Source organism: Ambystoma mexicanum, chromosome 8 (genome assembly GCF_040938575.1).
Source record: "Ambystoma mexicanum isolate Mex_15411 chromosome 8, UKY_AmexF1_1, whole genome shotgun sequence".
NCBI lineage: Eukaryota > Metazoa > Chordata > Amphibia > Caudata > Ambystomatidae > Ambystoma > Ambystoma mexicanum.
The window spans coordinates 650,318,963-650,346,126 of record NC_090929.1 but is presented as its reverse complement, the minus strand read 5'-3'; the positions used below and the strand labels follow the sequence as shown (position 1 = coordinate 650,346,126).

General features: G+C 48.2%; 1 protein-coding gene across 1 annotated transcript in view; it reads right to left on the bottom strand.

The window, feature by feature from the left end:
* The window catches only part of LOC138472281 (aflatoxin B1 aldehyde reductase member 4-like), a 577,056-nt gene that overhangs the window by 62,569 nt on the left and 487,323 nt on the right, over positions 1 to 27,164 (bottom strand). The window contains exon 6 of the mRNA XM_069610393.1: positions 6,424 to 6,553. Coding sequence (XP_069466494.1) covers positions 6,424 to 6,553 — 130 coding nt within the window. The remainder of the gene's footprint in view (positions 1 to 6,423; positions 6,554 to 27,164) is intronic.

Genomic DNA, 27,164 nt, shown 5'->3' with positions numbered 1-27,164 from the left:
ACACCACCACCCTTGATGAAGAAACTTGCTGGTTCCGGCTAATTACAGGAGATTCGCCCAGATGGTCCAGGATGACAGCCAAATTCTTGGATGTTGCACTCAAAAGAGCGAATTCTCCTGACGCCAGCAGGCTTCCGGCAAACACGGAGTAGGAGTGTTTGTAATCCTGACACGGATTCTGTCCGTCCGACAAAAGTGGTGTCCCAAGTTTCTGGTTTCGTTTTGTAAAAACCAAAGGGGACCAAACAAATAAAAAAAAAATAAAATAAAAAAAATAGACGGCGGCAAAGGACACTGAGCCAGGACTCGAGCATATCTGCAATTGTTGTATGTGGGGGAGGGAGAAGCCCTGAGGTTCGTTTGACCTGGTGCTCGAAATGCTGACATGATGTTGTTTAAGAGGTTTACGATTGTTGTGCAAAATACAATAAACAAATGTTTAAATAAAAAAAGTTAACCTTAATGGACATGAGTGTAAAGGTTCAAAGAGTGCACACATTAGAAATTTTAGTACCAGGTTAAGGTCCCAAATTGGGGATGGGGGAACATATTGGTGAGTCCCTTTAAAAATTGTGTCCCCAGTGGAATCTTGAAATATGAACATTCTTCTGATGAGCGCCTAAAGATCGATAGCGCTCCTAAATAACCCTTAATAGTCCCAACCTGGAACCCCAGATTGGCTAAAGATAGTGGAGAGGATAAAACCTCAGATGTTTTGCACAGAAAAGGGTCTACATTATTGTCTCTGCACCAGTTGCAGAATTTTTTCTAACAGCAACGGTACAATGACTTAGTTGATGGCCTTCTGGCCAAAAGTAAAATCTCCATTACGTCATCCGGTAAGTCCCAATTCTTATATCTTGGCCTCTCAGAAACCATGCGTGAAAGCGGAGTATTTTGACTTCTAGATGGAGAACACGACCCTCCTCTCGCAATCGGAGGGCAGATGGACATGTCCAGAAGGTCCAGGTACCACTTCACCCAGGCCCAATCCGCAGCACCTAGGATCATGTGTTTCCAGAACTTTCTCAACCTCCTGATCACGTAAAGGAATGACAGGGACTGGAGGAAACACGTACAGGAGTGGAAACTCCCAGTCCACTACAAACAAGTTTTCTAGAGCTCCTCTTAGGGGAAATTCCCTGGAGCAGTACAGTTCACACTTCCGTTTGACACTGGTCGCGGACAGATCCACTTGAGGGGTCCCCCAAAGGGTGAAGATCTCTTGAAGGACTTCCTGAGCTAGTTCCCACTCTTGGGAGACTGTGCTCTGCCTAATCAGAGCATCCGCCACTGTGTTCACATCTCCAGCTAGGTGAACTGCTGAGAGAGAGATTACTTCTTGAATTGCCCAGTACAGAGCTGCACTGCCTCTCCGCACAATGGTAGTGACCCTACACCTCCTCTTTTGTTGAATGTAGTATATGGCCACTGTGTTGTCCGTCATTATCAGGACATTCTTTCCCTGCACAGTGGGCAGAAAGTCCTTCAGCGCTAGTTTGATTGCCCTCAGCTCCAAAAGATTGATATGTAGTTCGGACTCTGATGGAGACCAACAACCGCGGACTGTCAGAACGTTCGTGTGGGCTCCCCACCCCGAGAGTGAGGCGCCTGTCACTATTGTTCTCTCCGGCCATGGTTGGCAAAAGGATTCTCCCTTCTGAATGTTGTCCCCGCAGACCCACCACAGTAGATCCTTTGCAACAGTGCTTGGAATCTGAACTAGGTCCGACATCTTTCCTGAGAACTGGGAACATTGAGTTCTGAGGGCCCATTGAAGGGATCTCATTCTCAGGTGAGCCTCTGGCACCAGAAAAATACAGGATGTCATGAGGCCGAGCAACCTCAAAACAAAATCGAATGCCGGGAGACGTGGGGCACTCAGAAACTTGGAAACCATCTGTAGAATGTCTTGAGCCCTTACTTCGGGTGGCGAGCTCTTTCCCCAAGGATGTATCCACTACAGCACTGATGAAATGGAGCTTTTGAGAAGGTGTCATTGAGAGTGGCAGGTGACACTGAGATTATCCAGAATATGTTCGGGAGAAGGCGGCCTGATCAGCTAATCATCCAGGTAGGGGTAGACGTGAATCCCCCCGCCCCCCTCTCCTGAGACTCACTGCCACCACCACCGTCTGTTTGGTAAAAACCCTTGGGGCAGAGGTCAGCCCGAATGGCAGAACTCGATACTGATAATGAGAACCACAAACTGCGAACCTATGGTATTTTCTGTGCTCGAGACATGAAAATAAGCATCCTGAAGGTCCAATGACACCCTCCATCCAATCCTGGAGTTGGAGGGCCTGAAGGATATGAGAAAGTGTGACCATCTTGAACTTGTCCTTCCTGAGGAACTTGTTCAAGTATCTCAAATCCATGATGGGTCTCAGTCCTTTTTGGGCATTAGGAAATATAGAGAATACCATCCCTTGTTCCTCTCTGCTACAGGCACTGGTTCTATGGCAACTTTCTCTAGCAGGGTTAAAATTTCCTGCACAAGGAGCAGATCTGGAATCCTCAGAGTGGCTCCCTGGTGAATTGCTAAATAGAAGGAAGGCAGTACCCATGGGCTAGGGTTTCCAATGCCCATGCATCCAACGTAATGTCGCGCCATTCTTCTAGTTGCTGAGACAGTCTGCCCCCCACCGGTGAACTGTGACTCAAGACCACAGAGAGGTTTTGAGGTGGCTGATGCAGTGGCAGATGGTAAAGATGCCCCTGCTTGAGCTGGCTTTGCACCTCTCCCTCGTCCACCAGGAGGCAATCTTCTTTGGCCTCTTTGAGCAGCCATTCCTCTTGCTCTTCGAACTGAAGAGTAGTATCGAAAAGATCTACCTCTCCAAGGTTGCTCACTAGGGCGAAAAGGCTGAGGCTGCCTAATAGCGGCACCTTAAGATTTGGCTGCCGCCTTTGAGGTCTGCAACTTCTCAAGGCTCTCTTCAGCCTTGATGCCAAAAAGGTGAGACCTGTCAAAGGGCATGTTCAGGAGTCTGGATTGCACATCCGGTGCAAAACCCGACTTCCTCAACCATGCAAATCTGCATAGAACGGTGCTAGTAGCCATGGCTCTGATGATGCTGTCAGCAGAATTTAGCGCCTGACTGAACAGACTTACACATGGCTTCTATACGTCTCTTATTATGGCCAATAATCTGTCTTTTTTGCCGCTCGGGAATGTGCTCTGCCACCATGGAAATGCAGTCCCACAGAGTGAATGAACATTTTGCAAGGGCACATGTGGAGTTGGCTGATTTGAACGCCATACTCCCTGCAGAAAATACTTTCCTTGCCCATCCATTTACTCTTTTGTTGTCCCTATCTGGAGGGAGCGTAGGGTAAGCTGCCTGCTTGGAAGTAGCGGTATTTGCATGCACTACCAGACTCTCTGGAGTGGGGTGTTAAGACAGGTAGTTGGGGTCACTACTGAAAGGGCAGCATTTTTTGGTCCGAGTTTTATTCACAGCAGAATAGATTCTGGCATCTCCCAATTTGCTGCCACCCTTTTTGGAGAGCAATATGGAAAGGCAGTATGGTATCCATCTGTGGACCCTTATCCAGGATGACCGCCAGATCATCCTGCTCAAACGGTAACAGAACGGTAACAGAGGTCTACTCACCCTATATATTCTACCACCTTGGACATTAGCTGCCTATAAGAAGCATGCGGGTTCATTGTCCTCATATACGGCCAGAGACTTGAAATATTCTTTCCTTGGTAAAGGAACATGTTTTTTCAGGCATCAAGAAAACCGTGGATTCGACGATTGAGGAGTCGTCAAAACCTTTTTTGACTTCGATGGCCCCATAAATTTAGATGGGGCATTCAGCGTCGACGTATAGCTGACTTCGAGGCCGAAGCCGACGTCGATGGTGCTGGCATCGATGGCGCAGCTGGCATCGACAACCTCGACTTGTGTTTATGTTTTCAACTCGAAGGATCCTTTGATGACTTGTCATCACGCCGAAACCTCAACAGCTCTCAATGAGGATTAAGCCTTCGTCCCGGGTTCGAGGGCATGCAAGATTCGGCTTGAGCCCTTTCCCTACCGGCTTTGTTGAAAGGTGGGGTAGGAGCATGGCTTGCCGTCGGTTTTTCGTTTTCAAATATTTTCCGCATTTCTGCTCTAAAAGCTTCCCATTCAGGCGGTGTGGAGTTTTTTGTGGGACAAGATACCCTCTCAGGGGAGGTGTCTGACGAAGTCGAAAAGGCGACCTATGGTGCCTTTTTTTTGGACTTCCTCGACGATGATGAGTGGTGGGAGCCATTCCTCGACCTTTTAACTTTCTTTCTCCAAGGAGAGTCGCCTCTCGACTTGTCGGTAGAAGGTTTTTTGGTTGGGGCAGATGGAGATTTTTTGGGGTTTCGACCTACCGCCAATTTCCCCTTTCGCTCCTTCAGGGCCTTTCCAGTCACTGAATGGCACTTGGAGCAGGCCAAGGTCTTATGCTCGACCCCGAGACAGCATAGACATATACGGTGTGGGTCGGTCAACGACATTTTCGAGTCATAATCTTGACACTTCTTGAACCCGGTCTTCGGGGTAGTCTGTGTTGATGAAGACGACATACTTGCGAGTAATAAATTAAGTGCACCGTATTTCTCGAAGTGATAGTATTCGCGTAAAAACATAACTGAAACCAACATGTGCTGTGCTTGCTATATATGCCTTCAATTACATCATCCTCGAGACGGAGCCCCTCAAGGGGCATCGAGTCGACTGCATCGACACACAGTGCCCTCTGTGGGAAAACGTTTCCAAAGGAGCTGAAGCTGGATATCGAAAACCAAAAAAGAGGACTATGTAGGAGGACACAATCCATTCGAAGTGGTTCTACCGCACAAAAGAGGAGAGTCAAGGGAAACTTGCACCCCTTGCCCATTTAATACCCAGCAGAGGAAAAGGAAGCACACCCCTCACCCATTCAGCAGCCAGACTTATAGAGAGAAATCCGCTTTCCCGATAAGATCAGGAACACAGCAGAGAAGAAAGCCTCACAGCTGCAAGAACAAAGCAGTAGCACCTCCCCCAAACCCTCCCCCACCACACAGACTGACCTGCTGGTCATAGAGGTTAGCCAAAATGAACTCCTTACAGAAAGAGCGAGTGTGAGAGAGAGTACACCAGTTGCAGCCCTTCCACCAGGGGTAAAATTCTGGACCCAAATTCAAGATAGTGGCTGACCTGTTTGAAGTTTTCCTCCTCCCACGGGTCACAAACATAGGGCAGTCAAGTGACTGCACATGCTTAGGTCATGTCACTGCCCCCCCCCCCTTTCAACCAATCAAGAAGAAGCTATCAACCCAATCTCTAAGGAAGGTACAGCTCTCAGTACAGAAGTGAGAGTCGGTTTTGGGATTCAGAGTGAGTGTTTGGAGTTAGAGCTGTGTAGATTGTAGATTGGTGGAGGTGACAGTGGCAGGAGTTGGAGCAGGAGGAAAGTAGCTGGAGGAAAATCATCCAAAGAGCATGAGATGAGAGTGGAGTTGGAGGAGAGTTGGCGTTCAAATCAGCCAACTCCACATGTGCCCTTGCAAATGTTCATTCAATGTGCAGTCACTTGACTGCCCTATGTTTGTGACCCGTGGGAGGAGGAAAACTTCAAACAGAAGAGGTTGGAGGCAGAGCTAAAGCAGCAGTTTAGAGAGGCAGAAGAGGAGTGTATTAAAATGAAGTCGCAAGAAGATTTGATGGGAACAGCAGATGGACGAGAGAGCGAAGACGTTCCCCTAGACTGAATGGTGTGAGTTGAGGAGTGGCGTTCTAAGCACATGATATGGAGCTGAGGAGGTGGAAGTAGGAGAAGGGTGCAGGAAAGATCTACTTTGGTACAAGACTTGGTTCCAACTCACCAAGGAGGTGGTTGAGTACATGGTACTGGTGGTTAAATGCAACGCAGAGAGAAGCTCCTGTGGTCAACCTCTTGGTGGTAGCTCTGGGGCTTATTTTCACCTCACCCAGCCTTCACTGCTTCTACTCCCTAGGCCTAACTTGCCGGCACACTGAGAGCCCTAAAATCCAAACAAAGAGGTCTCCCAGGATTCAAGGTAGGGGACTGGAATATACAGACCACGTGACTAAGATTAAAGTGGGGACAGTCAAGCCTCCACCAAGATTGAGTGGTGGATAAGGGAGAACATATCCCGGCAAGGGAGCTCTGGATTAAAGAGCACGAACGAGACAGACTTTTTTGTGGCATCCAAAGACTCTTGCTGTAGATGTGGACTTTACTGTTATTGAACCCAACGAGAAAGGAGCCCTCTTGTACTGTGATGGGGAGGACACTCGAAAATAATTATGATCAAGAAAATAAGCTAAAACACATTTATCATGTTGTGTCATAAGAAACATTCATTGCAGTAGCTTTGCAGAGTTAGATATTTTTGTAGCCAAGCAGATGCAAAAAGAAAAACAAATCCTGTACCTGTAACTTGGAGTGATGGTACATCCAGCGTAAAGCTGCAGCAGTGAGGGTGGGCTTCTTGGCACCATAGGCAACCTCCAGAGCTCGGTCAACCAAATCAATACCCTGGAAATGCTCCTCCTTCCAATATCTGCAAAACCAAATTGAGAGAGAAGCCTGCTTGATCTGACGCTGTTCAACAGTGTTCCTAGAGCATAGAAGAATGCAGAATATTGGCCTTTATCAAACTAATGCTCTAGATTCTATCTAAAGCATTGTGCTGAAGTATCTATCGTCTGTGACGGCATCACGAAGCAGACACAGCCAACAGATTAAAGTTTGGGCTATAAACCTTTATTAACTAAAAGGACTGGGCTGAAAAAAGGCCTAATTAGCTCTATAGTAAGGTGGGATTTCTGTACCTAAAGGAAACTAAGGATAGTCTGCGTCACGAAGTCCAGAGCAAATGGCCGTCTGTGTCCAAAACCTATATTTGCCCTTACATCTAAACGTATACAATGTGTAGGGATGTCAGATCATCCAAGAGTTCCTTGTTATTCAAACACAAGCTTCTTTATAGGGGCTTTCAGTGACTTTTTCATAAAGGGGAACACTCGGTCTAGGTGCAGTTGTTGGACCACACGGTCCATCCATTACAGGTCACTACAACCAACACACCTTACTAGCTTCCTTTTCATCAACACGTTGCCACTGCTTGCTCACCAATGCTTTCTCACACCACACAGTTCCTTATATTCAGGAACTTTCACAAACTTGCTTTCAACCAGATCGGTATTCAGAAGTACTTCTTATTTTCATTCAGATCAGTATCCAAGAAAATACTTGCTTTCATTCAAATTAGTACTCATTACTATCTCTGTGTGCTCGCCTGCCATCCCGGTGTCCCCCTTGCTTGGTTGACTCACCGGTCAAAGCTTATGGCGTTCCAGCGAGGCCCCTGCCGCCACAAGCTCCCTCTCTCTCTCGTGCAAGCTTTGCTGGACCAAAAGGACTGGGGGTCTGCCCTGGTGGGCCATAGGAAGGGTGAAGGCCTCTGCAGCCCCAGGTCCTTACGGTATTCCAGAGGTATGGGTGGGTCCCCTGCCGACACTATATGAGAGTATTTATCAAATGGGTATTGTCCCTAGTACTTGGCACCAAATCGATAGTGATACCATCTACAAACAAGGTGATAAAACAGATCCAAAAAACTTCAGACTAATAGCTCTAATGGACGCATCTAGTATATTTTTTGCTTCCTTATTATTGAGAGACTTTCGCAACAGGTAAAAGACTTGTACCTCCTTTCTAGATATCAGGTGGGTTTTTGACCCAGTATGGGGACTTCCCTCAATGCCACGATAATTTTGCACCTGCTGGCAGAAGTAAATAAGGCAGTGGTGGGTCCGGTTTACATGGCTTCTATAGACATGTCGAATGCATTCGATACAGTAAGCCAGGAAACCCTATGGAGGAAACTCCGGCACTGGACTGTGCTGTTGAGAACGGTCCAGATCTTGGAGCTGCTGCATAGTGATTCGTCCCTGAGGGTCAGATTGACCAGGGAGGGGGCCACCTCCACACCTGTTCTCACCTTTTTGGGGCTTAGATAGGGTTGCGTGGTGGTCCCCACCCTCTTCAACCTGTATATTTCAGATTTAGCTGCTTTGTGGGAGTCGGGAGTTACAAACCCAGTAAAAATGGGAACACTAACACTCGACTGGCTCGCTTCTGCGGATGATGTCATCCTTTTTGATAAGACTGTAACACAAGAAATTGGCCCTATTCCACCACTACGTTGTCCAAACCAACCTAAAAATTAATGGTCGTAATTTCTTCCAACAAAAGACAGCCAAAAGTTTTTTATGCAGAAGGTAGGTGAGCAGCCCCTAGAAAGTGTCTTTTCCATGAGATACTTAGGATACATTCAAACAACCAGTCCATGGGGGCTTGGAAGGCTCTCTTTAAGGGGGGGATTCATACCTCTCCTGACTAAAAACAAGCGAGTTTACTCACAGCTGTGCCGCTACTCTTTGGTCCCTTTGATCAGATTTTACCACCAGAATGTTGAACCTACTGTCTTCTATGGACCGGGTATTGTCCCCTTTGATATGCAGGCGTCTCTTAACATACTCCAGGGCCAGCTCTGGAAAGGAACCTTGGACTTGAACAACTCTGTGACCAATGCAGTAGTTAGGCATGAGCTGGGACTTACTTCTTTGGCAGCAAGAGCAGTGTGGAAGACTTTGGCAGAATATACCAAATTATTAAATCCACCCAACAATTGTCTTTATCAATGCTTAGGCGATCTCTCAACTCTACAATCAGCATTTCCGCTGAACCATTACACGGCCACTCTGTGTGAGATCATGATCCGGATTGGGTCATCAGCAGAGCAAATGAAGGCCACTCCAGGGGTAGTGAAGCAGAAACTGTTTGCAGCCGAGTGGGGTGAAATCTGAACTTGCTGGGAAATCTCTCTCTTTACAGAGACTATGCAAGTTTGAGAAGGAAGAGAACTGACACTTTGATGTATGTCACTTAGTTTTCTTGCCAAAAATCTGTGAGGTTTACTTGCGCTTCCATTTGAACCAATTTTCTACCCTTGAACTGAGGACCAAGTGGGACAAGCTAGTAACTAACACCGAATGTAGGTTTTGCACTGATAAATCGGAGGAAACACTGAAACACATTGTCCTGTCTTGTGCAGCTTTTGGGGAGACAAGGCTGTGATATTTGGGCTCAGTGACCTTGTCTGAGATGTTCTGGGTCAGGTTGATGTGGGGCAACGCTGTGCATTTAATTTTGGCTTTGTATGCTTTCTTATGTGTATTTTTAGGGAAACTAGATGAATTTTAGCTACATGTGGACGTTACATCTTTTTTTAAATGTAATGCTACTAATTAATTGAGATGTCTTTCAGCATAGGATTTAAATGTTTTGTTTGTTGTGTTTGTGAACAGCTTATTTTTGTAGGCTAAACCAGAATCATTTTTTTAAAAAACAAAATACGATTCCTTGGGACACTTCCCAGCTCGTTCACCAATTCATATATACAGTTCAGTTCCTTGATTTCAGATCACACAAGAGTTCCTTGTTATTCAAACAGGAAAACAAGATTGGTATCCTTGAAAATACTTGCGTTCATTCAAGTCAGTATTGATATTGATATTGATATTTTATTTCTATCGCGCTCGTACACAAATGTTTCAGAGCGCGACAAGGCAAGGGAGGGGAACAGGGGAGAACAAAACAGCGATCTTACTAGGCCCAGTGATATTGAGAACACGCAAGTTCATGAGAGAGGGGGAGGGGAAAAGTGCATGGAAGGGGGGAGAAGTGGAAAGTGCGAACCAGAGGAGAAACAGATAAATACAAATAAATAAATAATAAAGGCAACAAGCAGTTTTAGTGCAGCCAGCAATTTGCAAGTGCTAGGTTTAAGGCAGCAGACACGGTAGGTCTGCTAAGTGCAGGAAGAAAAAAGGTGGGGGGCTGTATGGGTCAGATAGAGAACCCAGTGCAAGGGGTGGCCCGGAGGCAGTGCGGGAGGGTGGCAGGGTGAGCAGGTACCTGGGCCGCAGGACAGAGGGTGGCCAGGTTCACGGTGCCAAGAGAGAACAGATCAGCAGGAGAGAGGGGGAGCGAAGGCAGAAGAAAAGAGGAAGGTCTTGAGGTGCTTCTGGAACCAGAGATGGTTCTCCTCAGGTTTTAGAGTGGCAGGGAGGCTGTTCCAGAGGGAGGCCCCAGCCAAAGACATATCTACCCCCAGCTTGTTTCTTTGAAAAACGACTGACCCCGAGGGAGTTGGAGTTGGAGGTAGAGGAGCGAAGAGCTCGAGAGGGGAGGTATTTGCGGAGGGATATCTGAAGGTATTTTGCACTAGCTTAGCATGCTCGCCTGCGGGCTTCCCCCTTTCTTGGTTGACTCACTGGACAAAGCTTATGGCGTTCCAGCAAGGCCTCCTGTCGCCATGAGCTCCCTCTCGCTCGTGCAGCACCTCGCTCTGGATCTCTGTGGCTTCGCTCTCCCAACGATGCTTCTCTCGCAGCCCGGGCCTCATACGTCAGCTTTGCCTATTAACGCCAGTTCCCTTTCTGCGGTTCACCACCGGCCTCCAGCTTCCTTCATACACTCTGCATCCTTCATGGGGTCTCGAGCACTCCACTTGCCACACCGCCTTGCAGGAGAGGTCTGCTCTCGCTCAGCAGTCCGTAGACCTACTTGCACAGCCGGCTCTATTTTCACAGTACTTCCTGCTTTTAAAAAACCTGCCAGGTTAATTGGTCCAAAAAGGACTAGACCGCTAACTGTTGAATTGGGAGTCGTTCATTACTCTTGCTGGTCTCTTCCTCGTCCCAGTACAAAACTGATGTTTGTACGTGTGTCTGTGTGTTAAAGTCAGTATGTGTTTCTCTAGTTGGTCTCTTCCTCGTCCCAGTACCAAACTGGTGTTTCTTGGGGGAAAATTTTAGGGGACTAATAAGGAAAGGATTGACAATAGCCTATAAAGGCTTGAGGGACAGAAGACTCATTGTGAAAGGGGAATGGGGGATATCATGTCTCACCTTCTTAAGCCTTCTTCTGCCACCTCTCCTCCCTCCTTCTCTGCCTTTCCCCTGTTCTCACCAGATGAGGTTTCTAGACAAGTCTGCTCTATGAAAGTCTTGTCAAAACAGGTTCATCCCTGTTCCTCCAAAACCATCAAGGACCACATTGACACCTTGGCCCCTGCTCTGGCTGACTTCTGCAACCACTCTTTGTCACTCACTGGAGTCTTCCCTCCCCCCACCCCTGAAGCACATCCTTGTGCACCCTCTTCTTAAGAAACCCTCTGCTGACCCATCCTGCCCGGCTAACTATCGCCCATTCTCCATAGCAAACTCCTGGAAAAGCTAGCCATTTCACAGCTTAATCTTCACACTGAATCTGTCTCCACGACCATCAGTCTGGCTTCAGAGCTGCCAGAAGCACGGAAATTGCTCTCCTGAACATCATTGAAGACCTGCTCTCCAACCTCGATTCCAACACCCCCTGTGTCCTCATCTTACGTGATCTCTCTTCTGCCTTCGACACAGTTAAACATGCCATCCTGCTCAACCTTCTCCGTGACAACCTGGTTGGTTTGGTCGGACCTCTTTCCTCTCTGATGGACCCTCCCAGGTCCAACTTGGGTGCTTCCTCTTCTCTATCTCTACCTGTGGTGTTCCCCAGGGGACTAACCCCTCTCCCTGGCTGTTCAACCAATGCCTGGCACTTCTTGCCCACCACATTGCCACCCTCGGCCTCAATTATCAGTGCTATGCGAATGACACTCAACTAATTTTCAGTCTCCCTTCCGCCACTATACTTCTCCTCCTCTCATCTCTGACTGTCTGTCTGCTATCCAGGAGTGGTGTGCCGCCAATGATCTCTGCCTTAATGCCAGTAATACCGAGATTCTCCTCATCGGCACACCTGCTCCCTCCTTTCCTATCACTCCCTGGCCAGCCTCTCTTGGCCCTCTTCCTGCTCCCACCTGTGAGGCTAAAAACCTCAGGGTCATCTTCGACTCCACACTCTCCTTCTCTCCTCACATCTCTGACGTCTCTAAAAAGTCACACTACCAGCTGCACCTCCTGCGAGGTATTCTTCCTTTCCTCTCCTTCCCCCAGAAGCTCAATGTCTCCATAGCTCTGGTTCTCTCTAGGCTGGACTACTGCAACAGCCTCTTTCTAAATCTGCCTGCTTCTATGCACCGCCCTCTGCAACTCATCCAGAACAGGACTGAGAGACTTGTCCTTGGCCTCAAGCCCAGGGATCGTATCTCTCCAGGACTGAATGCTCTGCACTGGCTCCCAGTGGCTGCGAGGATTATGTTCAAAACCGTCTGCATTGTCCACAAGGCCTTCTGGGGACTGGGGCCTCAATACCTTCACCTCTCTCGACCTAAATATCTTCCTTCTTGAGTTCTTCGCTCATCTGCCTCCATCTCCCTCATGGTCAGTCACTTCTTCAAGGAAGCAGTTGGTGGTAGATCTCTTTCCTCGGCTGGGGCCTCCCTCTGGAACAGCCTCCCTACCTCACTGAAACTTGAGGGGAACCATCTCCGGTTCCAGAAGCACCTCATAAGCTTCCTCTTTGCTTCTGCCTTCTCTACTCCTCTCCCCTGCTGAACCCCTGGCTGAAACCGAAATTGCACTGGTCACCTGGCTACCCTCTGATCTCGGGGCCAGGTCCCCTTGCCCACCAGTTGCACACCTGCACTGCCTCCCTGGCAACTCCTGCACTTGGGGACTGTTTTCTGTATCCCTACAGTCCCCTACCAGCACTTGACACCCGATGTCTGCACTTACCCTTACACTGGCCACCAGCTGGCCGCACTCTTTATTCATTGCTTATTTATTCTATTATTTTTACTGTCAATCCCATGCACTCCAATGCCCTGTACCCCTCCCCTCCACATTTTCCCCCTTCCCCCTTCCCTGCACTTGCGCGATCTCAATGTCACCAGGCCTAGTAAGACCGTTGTCTCCGTATTCCCTCTGTTCCCCATCCCTTACCTCGTCGCGCCTTGAAATACTTGTGTATAGGTGCGTTATAAATGCCATATCATACCTAAGGGCACCCCATCTCTACTCCCAAAGTCTCCTCCACCCAGATGATCCACCCTTGCATATCCACCTCAGGGCCAGGATCTAGGAACAATGGCCTTTCCCTGACCACCCGAGAGGATGATACATGGGGAAAAGAAGGGAGGACACATTCAGGTTCCTGACACTTCCCTGAGTAGAATTCTGCAGAATTCATCAAAACAATGAAAACACTGTTACTCACTGTTCCATGACTAAGTCCTTTTCCTCCAGAGACATCTGTCCCTTTCAAGGAAGGGGTAAGAACTGCCTGAGAACTGGAGAAAGTAAAAAAAAAGAAAGAAAAAGAAACAGAACGTCTGCACTGCTTTGGCCACATACAGGAACTCCTCTCTGTGACCAAATTGTGTTTTCGATCAGTCCATAAGGATGGTATACATACAGATATGAAGTAGAGCAGGTCTGGAAAAGATGGGGGGCAGAAAGAGAATGTGTGCTGGAGATGTTGCAGTAAGCAGTCACCTTACACTACATGTTTCAGACGCACTTCCTTCATACCGAGAACAGTCTCCAGAAAGACAATTCTTGTGGGGTAATCCGATTTGATAGCCTGACATTTTGAAGGCAAAATTATTCTTTAATGTGGTAATACCAAACAGGACACACAGATACACATGTATGAGTTCAGCCCCATTGAATTTGACATACATTACTTATAAAAACAAAGACACATGCACAAAAACATGATCAAACCCATTTCAATTGTATTTGATGGTAACTGAAGTGAAGCACACATCCGCTACAAGTGACATGGGAAGTGCTGATTAAGCCAGAAAAGCGGTACTGTGTAAAAGAAATGTTTTCTATGCATATTGCACAGAGCATGAAGACATACAAAAGGGTTGATTTCTATCCTGCAATGATTACTGTAAGGGTTCAGAAGTAAGGCTTGGACACAAAGGTGACATAGTTGTGTTTATAAACTTTTATTAACCAGTATAAAGGCTGCGAGAAAAATACTGCTCTGTACCCAAAGCTAACATGGGTTTCCCTGTCTCAAAGAAATATAAGTAAAACGTTAGGGTGTCAAATAAATAGTCGGTCATTGTCACGTCCAAAAACAATGCTTCTGACACCAACATTAATAACAAATCAAATGTGCAAGGATGCTATATTCAGAACTAAAGTGGTAATGACAGTTCTTACCAACAAAAAGTTCACAATGTCTCGGGTAGTCAAACAAAGCGAATGTTCCTTTTCCACAAAGTAGTACTTGAATGATACCGACTAGAAGATCCGGCTCCAATGACAAATCCACATAATGTCTCAAATTTTAAACATATCATAACCCCCAAGGACTATTTCACTTTCACAACACAATTCGTAATCAATGGCCATTTCTTTAGGTTTTATTAAACCAATTCTTAAAAATATGTTTCTAACGGAACACACAAGAGAAAAAGCTAACATGTATTTCAACCTTTTATGGGTTTTCACCAGGGCTAAGTTACATTATTTCTACAAAACACAACATTGTAACCCATATTGGAAATATCCGCAGAGGTGGGAGATCAAAGAAAGAGCATACATGGGGAAACAAAAACAAAAGGAACATTGAAATTATTTATTTGTATTTATTTATTTGCATTTTTAAAGCGCTCACGAAGCCCGAGGGCATCGAGGCGCTGTTACAGGAATGTCTTAGATTTGTATTTATAATGCGCTTAATACCCAGAGGTTTCTAAGCGCGGAGCCGGCGATTGAACCTGTGTTGCTTCGCGTCGTCTTGTTTCCAAGGTGAGCATGTTGCCGCTGAGCTATCCTCCCGGGACATTACAGTTGTTTATATTGTACCCTTATACTTTGTCATGTTTATGTCTTATACAACTCTATTTAGAATCACATGCACTCTTAATCTCTTCATATCCCAATTGTGTGAGCAACCACCTAAAAGTAGCATGCCAGTAAACATTTAATGCAACAAATGTGCCACCTCAATTTGTGAAATTCCACTCTAATTGTCCCGATACCACTTATTCCAGATCCTTTGATGTCTGGCTCTTTCACCACCATCAACAAATACCCCTATATTAACTGTGTGACATATAACATGGAATGCAAGTGTTGCACCAGAGCTATGAACTGATATGTGCCTTACCTACAAATCGGATTCCTAGTTTCCAAAACAAAGAAGCTAAGTAGCTTGTACCAAAAATAACTTGGTCTTTTAAGTGGTTCACCTAGTAGCGAATGATAGAAAGGGGGGACATTTTAATAGTCTCACTCCCCTCAAAACACTAATTTATAAAAGTCTCCATGTCCCAAAGATAGCTTCTGCTTACCCCAATGGGAATGTAACAATACTCAAGTGCAGTAAGTGGTAGACACCTGGTATCGCTGTACGCAGATGACATGCTCCTTTATCTGCGCTATCCAGAAGAGAACTTGCAGTATGTGCTAGAGGTGATGGACCGATATGCCACCCTCTCGGGCATATCCGTGAACCCTACGAAGTCTAGTCTGTTCCCCTTGGGTAGATACAAGAATGTCCCGTTACAGAGGCTGCCTAGCCTGCCAATACCATGGCAGACTGAGACATTTGGGTATTTGGGAGTAAATATTTACAACAGGATCGAGGCGGAGCACCAACATAATACAGAGAAAGCAATAGAGGGGGTCAAGAACAGCATGGTGTTTTGGTCCAGATTGCCCATGACCATGATGGGGAGAGTGGCCTTGCTTAAGATGGTGGTCCTGCCCAGACTCCTGCACTTCTTTGTGCATGTCCCGTTTTTGATTCCCAGGAGCCTATTTGTGAGACTCCATAGCGTGTGCAGGGGCTTCATATGGGGTAATTCCAGGAACAGAGTGGCCCTGTGGAAACTCCAGAACCCATGTGACAAGGGGGGCATAGGCCTGCCAAATTTTGAGTTTTATTATCTGGCGGGGCAGCTGCTGTATGTGGCTAGGTGGCTATCGACTAAAGACTCGGCGGAGGCCAGGCTTCTGCGGGAAGACTCGGCCCCATACTTTTTGAATGAAGTGGTGTGGTTACAAAAGAACAAACTGGTGGGAAGAGGGCGGCTGTTGTGGCTGGGCTGGGAGGTTTGGCGCAGAATGTGGAGAATGATGGATGACATAGAGCCGTTCTCTCAGCAGGCCCCGCTGGTGGCACTATGCGGGAACGACTCACAACTGTTCAAAGCAGTCCATAGATATTGGGAACCGGTGGGCCTGGCCACCCTTGGGGACATATGGCAGGAAGGGGAGGCATTGGAATTTCAGAGGTTGCAAGAAGAGACAAGGTTGCATAGAGGCCAGTATATAACCTACGTTAGGCTCATGAAACGGGTAAGGGAGAGATGGCCGGAGACAGTGCTAGCGGATGACCCTGATGCCGCCCTGGAAACGATGTATGATGTTTCGGAGGGCGGGCACGAGATATCTAGAATATACAAGCTTCTAAGAGCAAAGGTAGGGAAAGAGCTGCTTCAATTGAGGCAGGGCTGGAAGGAGGAAGTAGGAGGACCCATGACAGATGGGCAATGGGAGAGAGCCCAAAGGTACCTTAAAAAGGTATCCCGGAATGCGAGACTCCAACAACTCCAATTGTATGTCACTCACAGGGCTTATTTGACTCCCGGGAAAATTGCAAGGTTTGGAGGCTCGGCTGCGCAGAAATGTCCCAGGTGTGGGGAGGTGGAAGCGGGGCTGGCTGCTACACATGTTCTGGACTTGCCCGGAGGTGCACATATTTTGGGATGAGATTAAAACTAAATTGGCTGGTTGGGGAGTGGAGCTGGACGTGGGATCAGCTTGGCCATGCATGCTCAGGATCTTTCCCAGGCCACGGGATTTAAAGCACATAAGCAAAATGAAGGACTTAGCCTACATCCTGGCCAAGCGCAGGATCGCAATGGGTTGGAAGGCGGCCCACAGACCCAAGGTGGAGCTATGGTGGACGGACCTCCTTAGATGGGCGGAGGCGAAATCCGTAGTTTGGTTTGAAGCGGTTACTAGGGGGGGAGAGGAGGAAGTAGGGCCCCTGTTGGCCTGGCGGCAATTGGTGACCTCTATGGCAAACCCTCACCAAGACAATAACGAATCAGAGGACTCTGATGAGTGCGCAAGCACTGCGATACCTGCTAATGCTCCCATAGATGAAGTGAGTGTGCCGGCTCTAGTTTGTGGGGTGGGAGGGGGGAGGACAGAGAATTATACTGTATAATGTGATGGTTTGATGCTGATTATGTACGTCCTAAACAGTTGTAATGTGTGTTATTTCGTTTGGTTTTATTGAAAATAAAAAGAAATTAAAAAAAAAAAACAATGCTCAAGTGTCTGTGTTCAGGACGGTCTCTATCGTCTTCCTTAGTGCCGGGCGTGTAATGTCTTATCTTCACTGCGGCTACTGTGCTCAAGGTTCATTACCAATGTGACTCTTATATGACCAATGTTTTAAAATTCCTATTGAAATATAAAGTAAAAAGGCCTTATTAGGAGACTGAATGGGTCTTCCCAACCCCAATTCAATCTTTTCCAAATTCACAAAAATTGACTAAATGCAGCTGGCGGCGTGACAGTACTGCAACAATCCAAAGGTTGAAAGCCCAGCAAAGACCGCATACTCACCTAGTATATATACGCAAGGGACGTCTTTCAAACTCTCTCGAGCGGCGTTCCTCGTGAAAGCAGGTTGCGGCTAAGTTCCCACCCTTTCTTGTACCGAACGCTAATGTTTCCCTGTCTCAAAGAAATCTAAGGAAAACGTCAGGATGTCAAATGAATTGTCACTGTTGCATCCAAACACCATGCCTCTGACACCAACACAAGTAACTTAAATCTAATGTGCAAGGATGCTTTATTCAGAACTAAAGTGGCGATGACAGTTATTGCCAACAGAAAGTTCCCAATGTCTCGGGTTATCAATAAACAAAGCAAATGTTCCTTTTCCATAAAGTAGTATTTGAATGACCAGGCACTAGCTCCTTTCCCCATGGATTCCTTCTAGTTCCACTTCACAAGTTAGGAGCTTGTCTCCATCCCACTGAAAATATTGCTCCATGATTATACCAAATGAGTGTGCGCTAAACTAGTGTTATCAGCTACACTCATTTTATTATGAATCAGAACGCAGAATTCAAAAACATTGTAAGGCCATTTGTTAAACACGATATGTTATTTAAAAAAAAAATCTTTCTTTAACATGCTTGACAGTACCACAAGGACCGACGAACATACTTACTCACCACATTTACCCTTAAATAACAGCATAGATTCCGACAATGTGGCCACGCAGGGTCCAGTAAATAAATCTTGCACATTTTACAACATGAGGCTTGAAAAAGGGGGCAAGAAAGGGTGTGCTGCAATATTACAGTTCAGGGGGATGGAGAAGTTTTGCTGCCTCCATTGTCAACAGCCGTCAAAGAAAGCAATTAAGTCCGAAAGGGGGCCGAAATGTTCATAGGCCTGCTAGCGGCCGGTTGCATGCTAAACCACGGTGAAGCCACTGATCGAGGGTGGGAACTACAGGGTGCAACCGAATAATATACGAGTTCCTAATAACATACAGAGACCTGCCAATTTCCTATAGACGCTGCAAATATGGGGAAACTCATGGAACAGGCATGACATTGGGGTTGGAGCTACAGATCAAGCAAACATCCGTGACATAGCCACACAAACCCCCTCCCAGAAGGAGGCAATTCTCTGACAGGCCCAGAGCATGTGAATATAATCTAATATAATATGCATTGTCGGTACTGCATCTAGGGCACTCAGAAGACCACTGCCCATACATCTGGTGCAGCCTCGCCGGGGTGTAGTGGTATCTGTGTAGCACTTTAAATTGGATCAAGCAAAATCTTGAATTAAACGATACCTCCTGTGTGCGGGCGCACATGAACTCCCAAATCCCATCAGATATGTCGATACCCAAGTCTCTACTCCATGCCCCAAAGAGCCTATCTAGTGGTAGGCGTGCCCATTCCTGAAGGAGTCCGTATAGCCTGGCCACCCCTCTACGTGTCGAGGAGCCACCCATAACCATAGTTAATAGCGGGTCGTCAGGGGGGAGCAAGGGGAATTCCTGCCATTTGTCTTTGATCACCCAGAGCAGGTCAGCATAATGTAGCCATCGGGAGGGACGCATCCTCAAGGATTCAGGAAGGTCTTGCCACTCGGTGAAGGACCCCATAGTGTAGATGTCTCGAAGGATGCAAAAGCCAGCTTCCGACCAGTTGGGCACAGTCGATACGTCCATGGGGAGAGCCCCCGGCAGACAGTTCCTCAGGGGGAAGTCACAACCTGCCTCCAGAGTCTATTCCATGCAGTTATCGTTACCCCAGTAGGGTCGGTGCGTCCAATTTCAGGACCGAGACGAGAAGGATCAAGGAACGGATGTCACGGTTCCTCGCCGCCAAGTGCTCCGATTTGACATGAGGAGGAGATCCGCCATGGTCAAACTAAAACATGGCAAAATAAGCTAGGGCTGCCATCCAATATCGCTCGAGATTTGGGGCAGCAAATCCTCCCTGTGTATAGGGGCACATTGATTGCTAAACTGGGCTTCTTTAAAAATTCAGTACCGGGCCAAAGCAGAATATTCAGGAATCTATATAGAAGTTGTGGGAGCATCACCATCTTGAGGAGTGCCACCCGTCCGGCCACTGTGATCGACAGCTTTGCCCAGCCACTAAACTTCCGCTCAAGCAAAGAGAGGTAACCCCCATAGTTGTGGTCGTATAACGAGGTCCAGTGATGCGTGACTACCACCCCCAAGTACTTTATCTCTAATGGAGATCAAACAAACCCAAGGAGGTTTCGGGGAGCTATGTGGCATCTGTCAATGGGAACAGTACTTTTAACCCATATAGATTACCGAAAAAGGGAACATCATTTATGTTCGGTGCAAGGTTCTCTTCAGGGGATCGCATATAGAGCAATGCATCATCTGCATAGAGCAAGATGATCTCTGGTTCCCCCGTGAGTCTTATACCTCTATGAGAATGCCTCTGGGGATCATGTCAGCCAGAGGTTCGATAGCTATTGCAATTATCAGGGTAGAGAAGGGGTAGCTCTGCCTGGTTCCCCTGGCAATCTCAAATTGGACAGAGCACTGGCCACCGGTGAAGACCCTTGCTACAGGGTATGTGTAAAGTAGTTTCACCCAAGACAGACAGAAAGCAGGGACCAAAATTGCTCTTCTCCAGCACTGCCTACACGAACCACCAGGAGACCCAGTCAAAGGCCTTCTGCATGTCTAAGGTTAGCGCCACCGCCTGCGCCGGAGATCTATCTGGGCCAGGTTGTTAAAGAGGCGCTGTAGGTTGAGTGCCGTGGAGCGCCTCGGGATAAATACCGCCTGATCAGGGTGAATGATAAATGTCATATTAAGGGGCCAGTCTAAGGGACAGCACCTTAGCAAAGATCTTGACATCATAATTTGTAAGGCAGATGGGGCACTACGAGCCACACTGTGTAGCTGGCTTGTCGGGCTTCAGCAATGAGGAGATAATCGCCTCACGGAGCGAGGGGGGAAAGCATACCAGCTGTGCACACCTCCTTCCACACTGCAGATATTCGGGAAACAAGGCGCCTCTTATAGCACTTATAAAAATCAGTGGTGAGGCTGTCGGAACCAGGTGCCCTCCCCGCTGAGATTGAATCGATGGCTCCCACTATCTCCTCACTCATCATTGGATGGTCCTCGGCAGACAACACAGAGAGCGGGAGACTATCAACAAATGATTCAATATCTACCAAAGGAACAGTTTTTCTATTTCTGTATAACACTTCGTAAAAGGAGCAAAACTCCTCATTTACCGCTACATCAGAATGGGCCAGTGTACCGTATGCTCTCTCGATCAAAGGAATATGGAGAGTACCATTTTCCTGCCGGACCAATCTGGTCAGTAGTGTGCCGGGAAGTTCTCCCTCACCATACTTTCAGGCGGCCTCGGGATGATCTATGAACTTGCGTTCCCGGTCTGCATGGGCCCTAAAGGTGTCCAGATCGGTTCCAATCTCACCAAGTGTGGCAGCAGATGGAGAAGAAGCATATTGTGCTTCGAGCTGGGTAGGTAGGAGTTCCCTCTCTTTGATGTATCTACGGATCGCTCTAAGGATCCCAGCCTCCTTCGATAGGGGAACGCCATGTATGTAGACTTTAAAAGTCTCCCACAGGGTAGCCTGAGAATCAACTGTCCCAGCATTGAACTCAAAATAATCATCAATACCTGAACCAAGCTCTGATTCAAAAACCGGGTCCAGCAAGGCGTTAGGTTGCAATCTCCATGAACGCACCGTCCCGCATCCCTCACCCCATACCAACGAGATTGTGACCGGGGAATGATCCGAGAAGGTCCTAGGCAGTATTGACATCCGCCCTAAGCAACCAACAAGTACATCTGACAGTAGCCATCTGTCAATTCGAAAATGCGAATCAGGCACCGTCAAGTAGAATTAAAACTCCCGGTAATGAGGGTGTAGCAGTCGCCATGCATCAACCACTTCCAGTGAAGCCTGCCCTCTATGATGGTCCTAGCTGCTATGGAAAGCTGACGTGCCCTGACACTAGACCCATCGAGGTCAGTGTCCACTATGGTATTAAAATCACCGCCCTAAAGTATAGGAATAATAGGAAACCCGGCCAGTAAAGAAGCAAGTTGGGAGTAAAATTCAGGGTCATCGACGTTCAGACCGTATACATTCAGTAGGACCACCTCCCTCTCTAGTAATGTACCGTACAGGTAAGACGTAATGTCCCTGGGGGCCTATATTTGTCACTTTGTGCATCTTGACTGGGTTGCCCAACCCACTGACATTCCTGCTCATGAATACTAGACCATCATCTGCCATCTAGTCGGTATAAACATGTCAATAGGAACCAAGGCCAGAAGGGGATAGCTTATGGGATAGGGTGACCCATAAAACGGTTCATATCGTCTCTCCAAGCGCACGTAACTTTTTGCTCCCCTCCAACTTCCCCCACCCACCCTCCTTCCAATCAGAGGAGTGAATCCCAACCTGCCTTTCAACCAATGACAACAACAGTTGCAACCTTGCATGGGGGGCTGCGTGCCGGGTGCAGCCAGCCGACATCTTAATAGAACATTGCATAGTAATACAAGTATATAGTGCATTCACAACATAGTAACACTAAGTTATACCAGAGCGACTAACCAGTATATTTTGCATGTAAAAACACAACAACGAGATCAAGAACTAATCCCTGGTCAGGTGGACACCTTGCCCATTAAAGCGATCTTGATGTGTTCGGGTCATCCAGGGAAATGTTCCTCCAAAAACTTCACGGCCTCCTCAGTTATTGGGAAGAAGAACACTTTCCCATTATGCTTGATTCTGACCTTGGCCGGGTACATCATGGCATACTTCACCCTCAAGTCGCGGAGCAGCTTCTTTACCATAAAGAAAGATATGCGCACATTATGCAGCACTAGCGAAAAGTCAGGGTATAGATGGATCCTACTGGAGCCCAGCATTAGTTCCCCCTTGGCCCAGGCCCGCCCTGAGCAATGCATCCCTGTCCCGATAATTGAGACCACAGGCGATTAGAGGGGCGAAGGAGCCCATGGTCTGGGCGTGGGAGCCAAAGAGCAGTGAGCATGCTCAATAGCAAATTGTGGTGAAAGTTTAGGGCCATCCAGCAGTATTAATAGTTTGTTCAACAAAATCTTCCATTAGACCATCTTGGTTGTTCTCATGGATGCCTATGATGAACAAGTTACTTACCAACTGGTAACATTCTTTCGACTGGATGTTCCTCCAACATATTCCACCTCTTTGACATCTAATGTCCACAGCTGTGCTGCTTCGGAAATTTTTCGGAAGAGGGCGTCCTGCGTCGTTGGCGTTGGGTCGATGTCCCTCGAGGGCCTCCATCGAGGGTGACATCACCGGATGTTATAAATAGGATGCATGGCGCCTGTAGCCTCAGTTTGTTTTTTCCTGCATAATATGCGACATACTCGTATGCACTGCCTGCTTGACTGCACATAGCCTTGAGGGAACGCAAGCTGCAATAGCATAGGAAATTCTCCAGAGGGGCAGGCTGGGAGGGCGATGTGGAATACGCTGAAGGAACATCCAGTCGAAAGAACGTTACCAGTTGGTAAGTAACTTGTTCTTCAAATGGATTGTGTCCTCCAACGTATTCCACATCTTTGACAGACTCCTAAAGCAGTACCAGAGAATGGAGAAGGGAGAAGAATTTATAATCCCAAATCAGATGGCAGAATAAAGCACGGCTTTACCAAAGGCCATATCTTGACCATGGAGCGTATCCAGGGAGTAATGTTAGACAATGGTGTGGATAGAAGCTCACTTCGCTGCATCACAAATATTCCTAATAGGAACCCCCGCTGCACGGCTGTAGAAGTAGCCACGCCCCTAGTGGAGTGAGCACGCAACCCCTCAGGAGGGTCCTTGCCCACCAATCTGTAACATTCAGTAATGGCGAGGATAATCCACCTGGACAAGGTCTGTTTGGTAACAGCCTGGCCCAATCGGTGTCCAGCGTACCCCACAAAGAGTTGGTCGTCCACTCTGACCCTGGACATCCTAGAGATATAAAAGCTCAAAGCTCTCCTAGGGTCCAACCTATGAAGTCTCTCCTCTTCCTTAACAGGATGAGGGGGAGGATAGAAAGCAGGAAGTACCACTTTCTGGCTCAGATGAAACTCGGACACTACCTTAGGAAGAAAGGATGGATGTACCCTCAGTACAACCCTATCCTTGGGGAACACAAGAAAGGGTGGCTTAGATGACAGTGCCTGCAATTCACTCACTCTGCAACCAAGAAAACCATCTTGAAAGACAACAGTCTCAAAGGACACGAGTGCAGAGGTTCAAACGGAGCACCCATCAGGAATTTCAAGACCAAATTCAGATCCCAAACCGGCACCTGAAACTGGGACATCCTCTAGTATATAGTTCCACATCTTGGGACATATGTGGCCAGTAAGCATAATCTTTTAGTATTTCTTTTTTTTAAAAACTTTGGTTTTATTGGTGGTTTTTTCGAAGAAAAATACAAATGGCAACGCTGGGAGCGTTGTAATCATCATTATTTAACATTGTCATTAAACCCCCAGATTCTCCCCCCTTCCCCCCACCCCAACTCCTCCCCTCCCCCCAGATCAGAGTCACTTCAAAAGTCGAACAGCTGGAGCTGTCGTCGTCGCTCGTTGTGCGTTGCCACAGAGGTATGCTATACTCTCTCGTCCAAATTGGCTGAGTGAGATCCGGCATCTCCCGGGTCCCGGGTCCTGGGCTACTCCTGCATCCCTGAGTAAAGCATTCCAAACCCACCCCCGCCATTCTGCTAGAGTGTACTCATATTGTCAGTGGGGGTCCCAGCCCCATGCCCCATAGACCCCATACCAGTTAGCCTGAAAGGAGCCCAATTCGTTATTTACCATGGCCGTCAATTTGTCCATTAAGAACATGTTTTTTAGTTTCTTAAGCCAATCTTCCTTGGACGGGGTCTCTGGGCTCTTCCACCTTTGTGCCAGGGCCACTCTGCCCGCTCGCAACATCGTCTCCCACATTCTTGGGTACCTATACAGTTCAGTGTCCTCCGGGGGGAGGCCCAGCAACATTGTTAGGGGGTTGAGTGGGATTAGTTCCTCGGTGACCTCGGCCATCCACCCCCGTACCTTCTCCCAGAACTCCTGCACCTTGGGGCAGGACCACCACATATGCCCCCTCGATCCCACTTGGCCACAACCCCTTGGGCATCTGGGGGACACTCCCGAAAACATCTTGGACAGTTTCAACGGGTCCCTATGCCAGCCCTGTAGAATCTTGAAGTTGTGCTCCATGTCCGATGTAAATAGGTTCCCATGGAATGCTATCTTAAAGACTTTGGACCACGCCTCCTCCGTGAGTGGTTCTCCTGCCAGGTCGTCCCAAAACCCACGAAACCCTCTTCTCCCCTCCAAGTTAACAGTGTTCAGTATTTGGTACATTTTGGAGACCGCCCCCTTCCTTGATGTGGCCGTGTCCAGAAACTTTTCGAAGGGGGTCAGCTGTCTCCGTAGGTTCTGGCCCCATGTTTGGTCACAAAGGATGCCCTTCAGGCGCAGATATTCAAAGATTGAAAGGGACTCCCGCCCCAGTGCATCTCGCAGGGCCTCGTATTCGAGGAACTCGCCCTCTTTGAACAGTTGTCCCGCCCATTCCAGACCCCCGTCCGACCATGACTGGGCATTCCTGAATCCCCTGCTACCTAATTTGAGCGGGTGGCCCCAAAGCGAAGACATTGGAGACGGCCATGTCGTGAGGTATGAGGTTGTGGGTCCCTCTTTCCAGATTGTCCAAAGTATTCCCAGGGTTGGGTGGGCTTTCAGTTTGCTAGGGATGAGTCTACGCGGCAGCCACAGGAGGTCGCGCACTTTCAGAGGGTGGGCGTCCATGTCCTCCAGGTATGACCAGTAGGTGCCCATCCCCTCCTTCATGTGCTCCAGCAAGACCCGCAGCTGGGCGGCCCGGTAGTAAAGGAGAAAGTCCGGTAGTCCGAACCCGCCCTCCTCTCTGGGTAGCGTTAGGGTGGCCTTTCCTATTCTCGGGGCCCTCCCTTGCCATACAAACTCGCGTATTGCTTTTTGTAGATCACGGAGCAACTGGGCAGGGACCTCCGTTGGGAGCGCGGTGAATAAATATAGTAATCTCGGTAGTACGTTCATCTTTATCGCTGTCATGCGCCCATACCAGGACAGAATCATACCATCCCATCTCCTCAGGTCAGACGTAACCCCCGCCAGGATAGGCCCATAGTTCTCCGGGGCCAATCTCGAGAGATCTCTAGTCAGGGTTACCCCCAAGTTCCTGATGGAATCCCTCCCCACCGCAATCCCCGCACACCTGTCCCGGGGGTCCAACCACGGGTCCTGGGCCCTCATGGGTAGGAGCTTTGACTTAGCTGCATTTATTTTTAGTCCCGAGAACTGCCCGAAGGCTGTCATCAGACGCAGGAGGGGGGGAGCGAGGAGCTGGGCTCCACCAAGTACGCTAGGATGTCGTCAGCGAACAGGGAGAGCTTGAACTCTACTTCTCCCCTTTTGATCCCTTTGATGTCAGGGTGGGCCCGGACTGCTATGGCCAGAGGTTCCATCGTCAGGACGTAGATTAACGGAGAGAGTGGGCACCCCTGTCGTGTTCCCCTCGTGAGGGGGAATGAGTCGGAGTTCCCCGTTCACCTGCACTCTCGCTGTTGGGGCTCTATAGAGGGCGGAGACCCAGGTCCTAACGTGAGGCCCAAAGCCCATTCGACGGAGGAGGAGTTGCATGTACCTCCACTCGACTCTGTCGAATGCCTTCTCGGAGTCCAAGGAAAGCAAACTCGCCTCCAGGTCTGATTCCTGGGCATAGTGGATTAGGTCTATGGTCTTCCTGATATTATCCGAGCCCTGCCTGCCCTTTACGAACCCCACTTGATCCCCGTGTACTAACTTGGGCATTATCCCCTCCAACCGTTTACCCATCACCTTAGCTAGGATCTTGACATCTGTATTTAGGAGGGAGATCGGGCGGTAGGAGGAGCAGTCAGTGGGGTCTTTTCCTTCCTTGGGCAATACCACTATGATGGCTCTCATCATCGTTTCCGACAGGGTGCCCCCCTCCAGTACTGCATTGAATACCCTCGCCAGGTGTGTGGCCAAAATGGACCGGAACCTCTTGTAGAAGTATACTGAGAACCCATCTTCCCCCGGGGACGTTCCCGCCTTCATCCCACCGATTGCATTCTCCACCTCCTCCTCTGTGACCCCTCCCTCTAGACCCTCTGCCATCTCGCGTGTCAGGGATGGGATCTGGATGGAGTCCAGGAACTCCTCAATCTGAGTGTCTTCCCCGGCATATTCTGACGAACATAGTTGTTCATAGTAGCGTCGAAAGGCCGCTCCTATGACTGGGGTGCTATGGTCTAGTGAGCCCCGTTCGTTCCTGATTGCCCTCACCATTCTGCTCCTCTGGACCTCTCTAAGTTTCCAGGCCAGGATTTTATCGGCTCTGTCCCCCTTCTCATAATATTTTTGTTTCACTAGCTGGAGGTTGCGCTCAGTTTTGTGCAACAAGAGATCTTTCAATTGTAGTTTGTAATTTTCTAGGGCTGTGATTTGATCCATAGCTAAGGGTGCCTCCGGGGGGCCTCCGGGCTGGAGCTGT